This window comes from Phasianus colchicus, chromosome 23 (genome assembly GCF_987193195.1).
Source record: "Phasianus colchicus chromosome 23, bPhaCol1.hap1.1, whole genome shotgun sequence".
Lineage (NCBI taxonomy): Eukaryota > Metazoa > Chordata > Aves > Galliformes > Phasianidae > Phasianus > Phasianus colchicus.
The window spans coordinates 2,945,693-2,958,977 of record NC_143458.1 but is presented as its reverse complement, the minus strand read 5'-3'; the positions used below and the strand labels follow the sequence as shown (position 1 = coordinate 2,958,977).

General features: G+C 46.3%; 1 protein-coding gene across 1 annotated transcript in view; it reads right to left on the bottom strand.

Moving 5' to 3' along the window:
- Nucleotides 1–985: 985 nt before the first annotated feature.
- CBL (Cbl proto-oncogene) overlaps nucleotides 986–13,285 on the bottom strand; it is a 34,323-nt gene continuing 22,023 nt past the window's right edge. Inside the window, exons 9-16 of the mRNA XM_031599837.2 lie at nucleotides 13,030–13,233; nucleotides 11,771–11,902; nucleotides 10,361–10,738; nucleotides 9,223–9,317; nucleotides 8,523–8,678; nucleotides 8,229–8,332; nucleotides 7,552–7,734; nucleotides 986–5,546 (exon numbers count right to left, since the gene is read on the bottom strand). Coding sequence (XP_031455697.2) covers nucleotides 5,266–5,546; nucleotides 7,552–7,734; nucleotides 8,229–8,332; nucleotides 8,523–8,678; nucleotides 9,223–9,317; nucleotides 10,361–10,738; nucleotides 11,771–11,902; nucleotides 13,030–13,233 — 1,533 coding nt within the window. The 3' untranslated portion in view covers nucleotides 986–5,265. The remainder of the gene's footprint in view (nucleotides 5,547–7,551; nucleotides 7,735–8,228; nucleotides 8,333–8,522; nucleotides 8,679–9,222; nucleotides 9,318–10,360; nucleotides 10,739–11,770; nucleotides 11,903–13,029; nucleotides 13,234–13,285) is intronic.

Sequence of the window (13,285 nt, the reverse complement as noted above, 5' to 3'; positions counted from 1 at the left end):
TGACTCCAATTAACCTCATTTGACCTTTCTGACCACTTATTTTCTGTGATTTGACCTCACGTGACCCCTGCGTCCTCATTTGACCTCTGTGACCTCATCTGACCTTTCAAGCCACTTATTTTCCCTGATTTGACCTTGCTTGACCTCTGTGACCTCATTTGACCTTTGTGTCCTCGTTCAACCCCACTTAACCCCTTTTGACCTTTCTGATCACTGATTTTCTGTGACTTGACTACACGTGAGCTCACCTGTCTTCATTTGACCCCCAATTAACTAGTCAACTTCATTTGGCCCACTATGTCCTCATTTTAGCCACATGGCAACAGGCCTTTTGCCCATCAGTGCATCACAGTGTAGCAGTATCCAAGCACTCTTCCCAACCCTGTTGGACCCCACAGCCCCTCATGCTTCCATCTAAGCCCACAACACACCATTCAGGGCAGGCAGTGTTTTAAGAGCATCTCTGCCCACCAGTGGCCCAGCAGGGTTCATTGGGCACCAAGTGCATTCATTAGAGCTCAGGAGAACCCTAGACATGCTGTACTATGCATGTATACACATCACCTTGAGTTCTTCTGATCTCTCTGTATAATTTTCTGCATTCCACAACTATGTAAGAGACATCAAAACAGGATGCAGTAAAGAAGAGATTAACATTTACTGTGATAGACCAATGGAATTTGTGAGAGGCAGATGGGCTCTACAGAGTGGGATTGATGCTTCAGGATCTCCCAGCCCCCAACCAGCACTGCAGACTCCATTAGCAGCCATTCCTTTTGTACTCTTTTAATGGATAGGAACAAACTTGTTGATGTGACCCTCAGACATATAGATTCTTATGGATTCTATAACATGTTAGTCAAGATTAGTATGATAGCATATGCTCTATCATTAGCATTAACTCCCCATGCCAGACTTCGGTACTCAGATGAGGCAAACTCCAGCTGGATGCTCCCCTCTCACAGAACCACCACAACGCAGCCCATCTGCTACAACAAAGGAAATTTTATTTAAAAATAAAACTTTGTTTCGTTTTCTTTTTTTTTTCTTTTTACTGACACAGGTGAATGAAATCCCAAAGAAGCTCTTAGTGGGCAGCATACGAGAATGGAAACAATTAATAAATAACATTAGTATAACCTCTAAACATTAACAATGCATTTGCAAACAAAATGAGGACTTTAAACCAAGTGAACCTTAAAGCTCAGCTACTCTCTGTAAGAATATTTACCTTCTGTTTTTCCTTATTCTTTACAGATCTGAAAGGATTAAATACTGCTATTATATTTTATATTAATGACACTATTATACTTCTTTTTAAAATATTTTTTTTTGTGTGAAAATCTCAATATTTTTAACACTGATATTATACAAATGGGTACTTGTCATTCAAGAGAAAGAACAACTGTTCCTCCCCCACCAGAAGTTTCAAAAAAAAAAAAAAAAAAGCTTTCTAGGAGGAACTTTAAGAATAAGCTTCCTTATTCCCCTCTGATTTCCAATGTGGCACCTTGAAGGAAGTGCCCAGGGAGTTGCATTTGTAATTGCTCAACTGGAAAACAAACAAACAAACAACCAACCAAACAAAAACCATGTACAGTAATGACCCTGCCTCAGGATTAGCTACAGTAATGCAGTGAGCCTCATGCAGGGAGCAGCACGCTGTTCTCCTGGGGGAAGGCTCAGCAAAAGGTGAGCAGCAAAGCCCTTCTGTAGAAAGCAGGGCTGCTGGGAGGCTGCCAGCCTAAACCTGCATCTCGTGCAGGGACAGGCAGAGCAGGGCAGTGCAGCAGACAAGCTCCAGCACACTCCTGCCAGGATATGTCTCCCTGCAGAATCCCATTCAGCTGTGGTGGCATCCAACTCACCAAGTCAGCAGGGCAGACAGATGATGCGTGCTGCTTTCCTGCTGCTCCCATAAGTTCTGTGCCCCAGCCCTCACTGCACAGAGGGTTTTCTGCTTGCTTTGTGTCCTGGCTTGGCAGGTGGGGGGGAGAAAACAGTATTTTTTATTGTGAGCAGAACTCGTATTTTGTTACAAGCAAAACCAATCTTGTTCCTCCAATTCTACCACCTTCACACTGAGCTCAGTGCAGCACCAGTGCAGTTAGTAACAGGTAGAGTGGGAAACCTCCACAGCTGAAATGCTACAAAACACAGTGTTGAAGTGACAATTGCCCATCTCTCTCGCCCCTCCTTTTCACACCTTTTAAAGTCATTTCAAAGGCAGCGTGGGGCTTTTTACTTCCACCCAGATCCAGCCCAGTGACACAGCATTCCCTTAAGAAAGGCACGAGACATTTGGGTTTCTCTTGTTAAAGTAGCGTCACAAAGTGAACTTCTTAAGAATAAAGAACAAGGAGGTGAAGGGAAAGAAAGAGAAAATAGCATCAGGCTCACCTTTCTGAAAGAAAAACAGTAAGAAAAATACACTGTACAGTGCCTGGGTGGACTTCACAGAGCACAGCCATAAAACACAGGCAGGACTCTGCTGCACTTCAGTGGTGCCAGCAAACGCTTACACATCTAAGGAAGAAAAGCCAAGGCTTAAGTTTCTTAACTCAGTTGGAGACACAAACAGTGCACAGAAAGGACACATGCAGAAAAATTAGTGATACATGCCACAAAGATTGCTCTCTCTAATCTCTAATACCTGGAACAACATCTGCAGGAACGTCCCTTGGCACACACAGCCCCAGAGACAGGCCTGCATAAAGCTCTGCTAGGTGTGGGTTGTTCAGCATCACGGCCAGCCTGGAACCAAGGGCTAGCAGGGGATGGGGCATCACTGCTCCAATGGCACATGCTGTGCAAGACAAGAGTTAAGGCTTTCCAGCTGGTTGCACTCAGCTCCTAGCAGCCCTGGCAGCAGCAGCCCTGCCTGCGTGCTGCAGCCTCACACCACACTTGAGCACACTTAGGCTGAGTTTACACAGCAAGGCGGAACTGAAGTGGCTCCAACACCAACAGGGAGTGAGTGGCAGCACTGGAGAGAAGGGAAATAAAGAGCAGTGCTCCCTTGCAACACATTTCTTTATGTGGGTCTCCAGGACAAAGCCAGAAAATAACTCCCAAGCACTAGGATTGGATGGTCAGGCTCCCAAATGCAACGTGCAGATGGGCAGTGAGAGCACCCAGGGTTGCCCAGGAACCTGCTCAGCAGTGCTGGTGCTGGACTCACTTCCCAACAATCTGCTGCAGACACGAGAGCTGCTGGGCATCACTGAGCACAGTGAGAGCAGGGCTGGCTCAGGGTTCTGCTGACCGCTGCACCTGTGGGCACAGAAGAGGGAACAGCTCTGCTTCCCCGAGCACAGCATGAACAGATATGGCCCCCTCTGCCAGGCCAGACCCTGCTCCTGGCTGCTTGACCTCTCTGCAGCACTGCAGAGCTCACTGCTGGCTGACAGCAATCTCAGCAGCATGCTGCATTTGCAATTTCAGCCCCAGCCCCAAAATAGCAACAGCAGTGATGGCATTAAGTGTTGCACTTAAGAGATCTCCTTACAGATTCAGAGAAATACAGAAAGGAGAGGAGTGAGGAGAGACAGCTCATGCTTTTCAACTGCCTGGACCCCGCATCATCAATTTACAAAGCTGCAGATTTAAAGAAATACCAATACTCCACACAGAACAAACATCTGATGCTTAGTTTCCTATGCTAACATTAGTTAAGTCCCCTCTGCAAACTGCAAGCTGCTTCGCTCAGATGTGGAAGCAGCAACCAGATCCTTTAAAAGCTTCAACTGCATCCAACAGCCACTCCAGCAATATTTCACGTTGTAACCCTTTGCCTAGTGACTGCTGCTGCCCTCCCAGTGATGCAAGTAATGCAGGACATGCTGAGCAAGGCGAGCAGCCCCTCGCTGTGCACAGAGCACCGTTCATCCAGCAGGCTGTGACCTGCAGATCCTACTCCATTTAAATCCCCTCCAGAGGAACCCTGCTTCTCACACACCAGGCATATTATGCACAGAGTTAAGGAGCTGAGTATGCAAGTCAGGTTTCTGCAAAGTAACTGCCGAGTACTGACTTGTAAAGCCCAGTGTGATTGTTTTACAAATGCAGAGGTTTCCCAGATCTGCTTCAACACGAGCTCTGGCAATTCCTTGGAGTAAGGACAGTGCAAAGAAGAGCCCTTGTGTTGTTCTGATAGCCATGCAGAGAACTGCTGCGTTTATTTTACTGTAAAGCAGGTAAGATACCAACAAATACATCAGCTGCATCTACCAATCCCACAAAACAGCCTGGCACAAAGACAACTGGCTCCCAAGGAAGCTGTCTGAAGGAGACGATGGAATGTGCGTGAAGGCCACTAGGCTGCAACAGCCACCATGCAGTTAAGATAAATAAAACATTGTATTTACCAGGTGCAACATTCCTAGAGAAAGAGCATCCGGTGGTGCTGCTCAAGCCCAGCAGGGCTGCAATCAAGTTGGAGCACCGAAAGCACGAAAGGCTCAAGGCTACAAAAGGAGCAGCACAGCCAGTTCTCTGCTCCTAGCTCAGCTTCTTCCCACCACTCCAAAACATGCAGGACTCTCAGCTCATCTTGCTCCCTGGAATCTGGTGCTGCCAGCACAGCTGGCACGAGGACACTTACGACAGAAATCCAACTCCAAGATCCAAAATGCCTGGCAGATGCTGGTCAGGCTATCTCCAAGCAGAAAAGGACAACTCAAATCATAAGCAATAAATGCTACTGTTACAGGTAAGAGGGAAACGCCGTGGCGAACAGGAAGCAATCGAGTGATTTCTTCCAAGGTCTCCTATTTATTCCCAGCAGAAAGTGACCTCTCAACTGCTCTAAAAAGCCTGAGCCAGATACACAGCAGCGAACAGGTCCAAACCTAGTACCATGAACCACAGGACACACCACACCGACCCGGAGACTTTGTTTCTCAGAGCACTCACTTAGAATTCACAGCACAACACACTCCCCCCCAGCCTCCAGGGCATCAGCTCCAGGATCCCTCATTACGAAACCTTCCTCTACTGACACCCTGGAAATAAATCTGTTCTCTCAAACAAGAGGTAGGGGTAAAGGACTCCAAGACACACACTGTATAAAACACCGTTCCGCTCCATTCCATTTCACTGCTTTGAAATCTGGAACCACAAAAACCTGATAACTGATTCTCTTAAGAGGCAGGGCTGACCTCCTCACGAAGTCTCTAAAGGAACCCCCTTCCCCTTTGGTGAGTAGCCGGGCTACGGCTGCCCAGGCAGCTGGTCCACAGAAGCTCTAGGTGTGGAGGTAATGTGCTATGTGGCCACGTGTGCAGGGGAGGAAATGGAAACAAACTCACGGAGAATATTCTTGGCCATTTCAATATTGTTATGTGCAATGACCAGAGCTTTCTGAATGTCCTGATATGAGTAGCCTTGGCTCATGAGGTTCTCAATCTCGCTGGAGAGCTGCAATGATGTCCCAGTGCTGCTGCTGGCTGCTCCTGGCTGGCAGCTCCCTGCTTTGCGCTCAGAATTGATTCTCCGTGGCAGTGGCTTCGGAGGCCTTTCTGGAACTTGAGAGCCATCCGAAAAACCTGGAAGGAGAAACAAAGGAGTCACAAAGGGCATGTGATTCTTGCTTGGAACACAGAACGACGTCAGATTGGTAAGTGGCACTTAAACATGGCACTGAAGCTGGTGCTGCTTTCTCCAGTCAACCCATCGACCCTCTCAGTGTCACAGATCAGATCAGCTTCCCTCATTGTATGCAAAAGCAGCCACAGGGATTCATTATTTGATGGGCACATCAGGCTCATTTATTAAACTAAAACTAAAGAAAAATTTGGCCAGGGGGGTATGCACCCATGTAAGCAGAGCTCAGGCATCAGTCTTAGTGTGAGACAGTGTCCTGCTGTGATAAAACAGCACAGGGAGTCCACAAAAGACTGCAAATGATGAATATTTGACATCACCTTAAAGAAAGTTGTATTTACCTTCCTCTAGGTACTCAGGATGGAGTTCTCTAACAGCTGAACTTGTACACAGCACACAAATCTAGAAGGCTAAGAACACCCACACAATCCCTCTATAGGAGTGGGCAGTGCTGGTTAGAGATGAAGCAGTCATTGTGGAGCTTTTCTAAAAGACTTCTACCAAAAGCACTACGATAGAGGAAACAAATTCACTGAGGCTTCCTCACCAACCACAATGCAGTTCATCTCCCTGATCCTCAGAGTACAAGCTTCTTACTCATAAAAAGCTTTTTGTACGTTGGAGAGAAAGGACTACCCTCTCCTCTCCCCCAAACTGTCTTTTGAAATAGCTGTTTCAGCTTGAGCTGGTTCAAATTTCAGACACCATGGGTCAATTTCAAAGGGCGACAACCAGCTCAGCTTTTTTGGTAAATGATTAAGAAACTAAATTGTAGAGCACAAAGCATGAGAACATTAATCTGCCAAAATGTATCCCATAGAAGTCAGGCTTGCTTAGCACCAGGCTTCAGCAGCAGCCAATACCCAACTTTTCAGACAACAGCAGATGCTTCCCAGAGCACTAACATCAGCGTTTTTCATGAGCAGATCTCCTACCACTACAAAGCAGAACAACAGCACTATCATTTCAGGGTTGTATAAACAAGGAAGGGTCAATGATTAAGCTCAGTTGTTCATCTGGGAGCAGCATGTGAGCTTCCATTGCACTTCTTCTCCCTGCCAGCCATCACGGTGACAAAGGCAGGGAGCAGGGAGGAGTGGCAGCAGCTAATACATTTATCTGAACTAATAAACTCTTCTCTGAGCTGAAGAAGAGAAAGCTCCAAAAAAGGGAAGCCAGTGAAGCAGGTGAATAGAAAACGCATTGGGACAAGCAGCCTTGGGTATGGGAGGCTAAAGGAACAAGAAACTCACTCCTCTTACTTGGCAAATGGCCAGAGTTCAGACGTGTTGAAGCCCAGAGCACCCCAACAGGATGTTTCAGAGCTTCCTTTCGTGCTGCAGGGCAGTCATAGGGAAGAAGCCAAGCATTATTCACAAATGCTCTTGGAGACACGAGGCTTTGGTTTCCCCTTGGTGAACGTGTGTCACAGCCAGAAGGACGAGATGTCCTCTGCTTTTCCTTTGGGGACAAAAAGCTGACCTTGCTGAGCCACTGCCTCCTCGCTTAAGGACACTGAAAGCATCAAGCAGTACACTTGTGCCATCTGCTGGCAACCACCCCTTTGGAGCCAGGCAGAAGCCAGGCCAGCCATCCCATCTGTTGCCTGAACAGCTAGAAGCAGTAATGTTCTGAAGTTCTGCTTCATGCCCTAGTACGAAATAGATGCCATGTCCTATAGGACAGAGTGGCTCAAGCATATCCCTCAAGCTGAGAAAAGGTTTTGCTAACTGAGATTTAATCATGATTTGCTAGCTCAGTGATTTAAATGAGTAAGGAAGCATTCTGAGTCGTAAATCAAACTGAACAATTAAGGACCAGTATAATACTGCTGTGTAAAGCAGATTTTACAGCCTGCACACAAAGTCTTGAGTCGGTGACAGAAGTTTCAATAGCAGCAAGCCATCGGTACCCACGAGAACATCCAGAATACAGCTGTTCTCTAACCTGTTACTGGGTCATTTTCCAAAGACATTCGGCTGAAGGCAGGTGTGGCGTTGGAGATATCAGACAGTGTGCGACGAGCAATGGCAACTGGGAGTGGTGGCTTGGGGATATCGTAGCCATCCTCTTCATTTTCTGACTCCTCAGGGCCGTTGCTGGCAGTGGCTGCTGCCAGATCCCCTTCATCTGGAACAAGAGGCGCAGTCTGAGCTCTGGGGCCAAACAGAGCCTCTGGCTCTCAAGGCAGACTCTGTTCCCGTGTCCACAAACACTGACAGGACACAGAACTAAGGCTCTGCTGCCAAGAACCCATATTCAATGGAAGCTCTTTCCAGAAGGTAATACGTGATGAAAAATATTTACCATACATGTGGGCTGTCAACTGCTGCAGCTGCCTACAGCAACTAAGCCCAGAAAACAAAGTCTTCAAAATAGCAATTCTGTTGAACAACTGCTGGATGTTTTTACAGTACATTCCAGCTATGCTTCTCTCTAACATCCCCACACACAATTTGCAGTGCACAGATACAAATGCTTCCACACACATGATGGCTATTTTAACAGCAAAAGCAAGTAACATTTAGCACAAAAAGCTAAATGCTATTCCAGCTGGTACTGAGGTCAATTCATTGCATCCCAGTTTGGTTTTGGTGGGGTTTTTTCTTAGCACACCCACTCACCAGAAGTGTTGATGGTCTCAAAAGCAGAGGGCACTGCTTGGGAATGAATGTTGTACATTGCTTCGTACATACAGCCATCCGCCTGCCGGTCGCACTCCAGAACTCTGGGGGAGAGAACACACATTCTGCAAAAGAGCAGCAGCCACATTTCATTTCCAGTTCGCTGCACTGGTCTCGATCTGGTGAGTGTCACCAGGGAAATTCAGCTAACGGAGAAGGCAAAACCTCCACCCTATTAAACAAATACCCCAGAGCAGCGAGGAGGAAGAACAGCACGTGCAAAAAGAATCTCACCGCAAACTCTGAGTCATTTCCAAAGGCATTTTGAGCTCTGGTTTTTGTACAGCAGGACCCGGAGGCACCACTGGCAGAGAGGAGGGCGACATGTATTCAGTGTCTTCATCGCTTTCAGACTGCTCCCCAGGAGGCAGTTTTGGTACAGGCAGTGGTCTGGAGGCAGAATAAACAAGATATAAACACCAGGAAAAAAAAAACCAAAAAACCATTTACACTAAATCCAATTAATATCAACGTGTCCTTTCAAAGGCAGAGCTGAAGGAACAAGCAGTCACGTTACATTAACACTGTCTAGAGAAATAATCTGGCTTTTGGTATTCTCAGCAGCCCAGCTGCAAAGTCACACTGACACAAGGTCATTAAGCAAAAAGCAGTTGACAGCACATCATACATCACCTGCTTTGCAATGTGCATTTATAAAGGCTAACTCAGAAGGAAATTTATGAGAGAGCTAGTGGCAACCGTAGCCTGTTTCCTACTGCCACAGCCAAAGGTAACAACTCAGCCACAAACCTCTGGGTGCTGATTTCATCTCCTTTCTCTAAGTTCTGTGTTTGGAATAATCCATCATCGTGGACTGAAACTAAAGCTGGACGGAGTTGTGTCAGACACTGCCTCTGCCACCAGCATGCAGAGAGACCTACAATTACCTTTCTGTAATTTATGAAAGAACACAGTTTGCAAGAAAACAGCATACCTGGCAGCTAAGGAGTAGATAGCATTGGCAGACGAGGAGGGTTTGATTTTGGGATGCTCACATTCTGAGGTTGCCGGTGGACCAGCGTTCAAGCTCTGAAAGAAAAGGTGCCAACCCAGGAATTAGAAATGTCAGGTCTACCAATGCAGTTGCAAAGCTGTCAGCCAGCCACCCAACATGCCTTCTTGGGGAATGAAACACCTTCACTTATCCAAAAGCATTTACTGACACTTTAGAAATTCAGCAGTTCTGTGTTAGTTTTCCCTTCCTGAGAAGCACAAGCAGAGTTTTTCTCCTCTAGCCAACTGCCTGTTTACACAAGAACCAAAGGAACTCTTATCTTTGAGACTCCAATGACTTTGTCAAACTCAGCTGAAATTGGCCCAAAGGCCAAAATGTTAATAAGGGAAAAGAGGAAAAGGATGTAGAGAAGCATATACACACAGAGACAGAACCATAGATCACAGAATCACCAAGGTTGGAAAAGACCTCCATGATCATCTAGTCCAACCAAGTGCAACAGAATGACAGCTGCACTAGTGTCAACTTCTTAGACAATGTGGCTAAAAATGTACTTGTTTCAGTTTCTATTTTTCAAGAAAGCTGGAGATTTTAAAAGGAAAAAGTAGGCAAATGGAATCAAAGGAAGCCAAACTGCTTCAGGTTTCTCTTAGAGAGCAGTATGTTGGACCACCAAGTTATAGATCATGACATTATTAATAGTAGCAGACCCAAATTTAACTCAGATTTTACTTCGTTAACCGTTGCTATTGTGTGCAGGTTTTACAGGATTGAAATCTGACGTGTGTGAATTATACTTTTTCAGCATACCAGCTCCTAATGCAAAACAGCCTTGGTTTTTCAAAATCCAAAGGTGAACAGGGATCGTGAAATTGTGGCTCACGACTGCTCTGTGGTAACCGTGCAGGACACGCTGAGATTTCAGCCCTGCTCCCAAGAGGCAGGAAAGCACATCCCTAAGAAGTCCTCTGACTGTTCCCTCCTGCCTGGCAATCACCAGCTCCCTTCTGCATCTCCCTTGGCACAGGAACGCCCTGTTCTGATGCAAATGAGAAAAGGGCACCTTGGCTGACTCAGTTCCCCACAATCTGTCTTCACCTCCAGTAGATCCACTCACCACTGGGTTGTCCAGGCTGAGCGTGCTCCCAAGCCGATGGCTTTCAGGCCTGGAATCCATTTGAGAGGGCAAGGAGAAAGGAAGCGAGTGCCTGTTTGACAGTTCTCTCCCAGGCCAATGGTCACCAGGGCTGTGAGCTACAGATGGGGCTTTTGGAATTGGTCGGGAGGGCCAAGGATCCCCCTGACGGTTAGAGGGCACAGGGGGTGGTTTGTCCCTTGCAGGACAGTCTGCTGGTGTGCAGGGCAGGGGCCTCCTCTGAGGTCGAGCGTCGGTGCCGATGGAATGCGGTCTGTCTGGAGGTGGTGGTGGTGGGAGATCTCGGAGCGTGGGTGGGATGGGCAGAGGCTTGTCTTTGTGAAGGGTTCCAGGAACAGTCTGGAATGCAGAGGAATGTAAAAATATTGCTTAGCAAAGGTAGTTCTGCTACAAAACAGAAAAAAGCTGGGCAGAAGGTTTGGTTTTCTTTCTTTTTTACAAGAAATTATCTCAACGGATGAGGAATAATGCCAAGTTAACCCTCCAGAAACACCTTCTCTACAAGCTTGAGAACACAGTATAACCACATGCAGCTACAGCAGCTAGGCACTGAACACACCAGGTCATCTTTCTTAAAGGAAAAAACACTCTCAAGGCAGCATTGGATTGGATTCCGAACAAAGGACACTCATCATTTCAAAAAACTTCGGCTGCAGCTTATTTACAGTTGTCATTCATCAGTCAGCAAGTCACATAAATGCTTATTTTTTTCTGTCTGGACTTTCAACTTGATCACCCAAACCAGCAGAAGAGCTGCTGCTGTATCTCAGCAGCCAACAAATAAATACCACCAAGATCACACTGCTGCCTTCTGCTCATCTATCATAGGAACAGCTAATCTCTCCCAGTCACACACATTTCATTCCATTCTTACTTCTCTATCAGTGGAAAAGTTTGGGAAGAGAAGAAAAACTGGGACAGGCTTGTGACACCTTTCCACATCTAGCCACTAGCTAGAGCAAAATACAAGTCAGTAAGTGCAGCTCTGAGGGCCACAGGCAGCAGTGAGTGGGGCTGAAAATCAGTAATGGCAATAATGATCACTTTGCCATTCACCATAAGTGATCGAGCACTTCAGCTTAGGATCATCTTCTTTCTATCAACTGTTTGGATGAGTGAGAAGAAAGACAGGTTTTCTATTTCTATGAAATAGAGACTTTCCAGCAATAGACTCCAGAAGGAAGCATTCACTTTCAGCACAGACTAAGCTCTTCTGGGGAACAGAAGGAAAGTGGCCTGACAGAAAGAATATAAAGCCTTGTGTGAAAGACCTTAGGGATGGCACAGAGAACACACAGCATTCTGCAAAATGCCTTCCTTCCCATCTGCCCTACTAAAATCACACCTGAAAGGGCAAGAAGTGTGCTTTACCTTTGAAGAAGTGCTGGGGCTGGAAGCTCCAGGTGGATTGGACACTCGCTGCTGCAGAAGATCCAGTCGTGGTGGCACAGGAGGAAGGGTGGCCTGTGGAGCTACTGAGAATGGGGAAGGAGGACGCTCGACCTGAAAGAGAAGATTGGGAAAATCAACAACAAAATCCAGCAGAACTCTTTTCTAGAGAGGCTTTCGAGCTCTGTGACTCTTATTGGCTTTGGTAATAGATGACTATAATAACAACAACCATACACTAGCAAATTAAGGTAATTTCACAGCACAACAGCATTTGACTTGCAGCAAACAACCTGAAATGCATGCTTAGCAGGGGCACAATAAAAGACAAGCTGTTTTGCTGGAGTGCCAAACCTGCCTTGCTGAGCCCTGAGCAGCAGCAAGCTTGCTTGCTTTTCAACACAAGAGGGCATATCTGCTGCAAAACCTCCTTATCACTGCAGGCACTGCTGTGCAAGCTACCTCAACTACAGTGTTGTGGCTGCTGGAGCAATCATTAGTGTGCACCAAAATGTCCATTTTTGTCCCTGCAAAGCTGTTTTTTTACCTAGCAGAACAGTGACTCTTCTCCTCTTTTTAAAAAATGTTTATTTTGTGAGAAAGGTTAGTGCTTGGTAACTCTGCAAATCTTTATACATGTTTGAACTCACTAATGCTAACAAAAATGGAATACTAGCCTGCTGCAAACCACAACAGGATGTCACATCAAGGAAACTGTGCTTTGCTTCCCCAACCTATGTATACAAAAACAATCCCCAGGAATACAGTTTACAGAATTTCACAGGGTAGAGGCTAAAGAGAAATGTGACCATAGGTTAACATTGTAGAGCAGGAAAAGCAGTTTATTTTAATGGGTTCGACTATGGAAAATTAGCCAAATTCAAAACCACCTTCCAATGAAGCAAAACAATGCTTCAAAACTGTAGATGTGCAAGAGCAGCAACATGCACTGAGAAAAGAATGTTCAGAGATCCATAAAGTATCCCTGCCCTGCACATGTATCCTGGAAGGAAGGCGCAATAATGGCAGGGAGCTACCAGACCTTTAGTATCCAGTTTTATCAGACACCATATAAAAAGATGACAATCAAATTGTCTTCCTCAGCAAAACACCCTGCCCTCTAACCCGTTAGTCATCATGACCTTGGGAAGACTGTGACTGGTTGGCTGCAGTGATCACTGAACAGAATGGACAAACTTTTGCTGATATGAGTGAACCAACGCACACAGAGGAGACCTTACTTTGGTACCAGCGAGTTCTTTCATCATGAAGAGGGAATCATCAGCTCTGTCATCGTCATCATCATCGTAGTTGGGTGAGGGAGTTCCTTCTGCACCTTGCCGTGACAACCCTCCTCCTCCTCTGGGGTCAAAAGGGTCCACAACAATTGGCTCCGTGCCTTTGATTTCACAGCGGCAAAAAGGACAACCCTGGCCTTCTGATTCCTTCAGGGCAGAGGAGAGATCTGTTACAACCACCATTAAGATGCAGAAATTA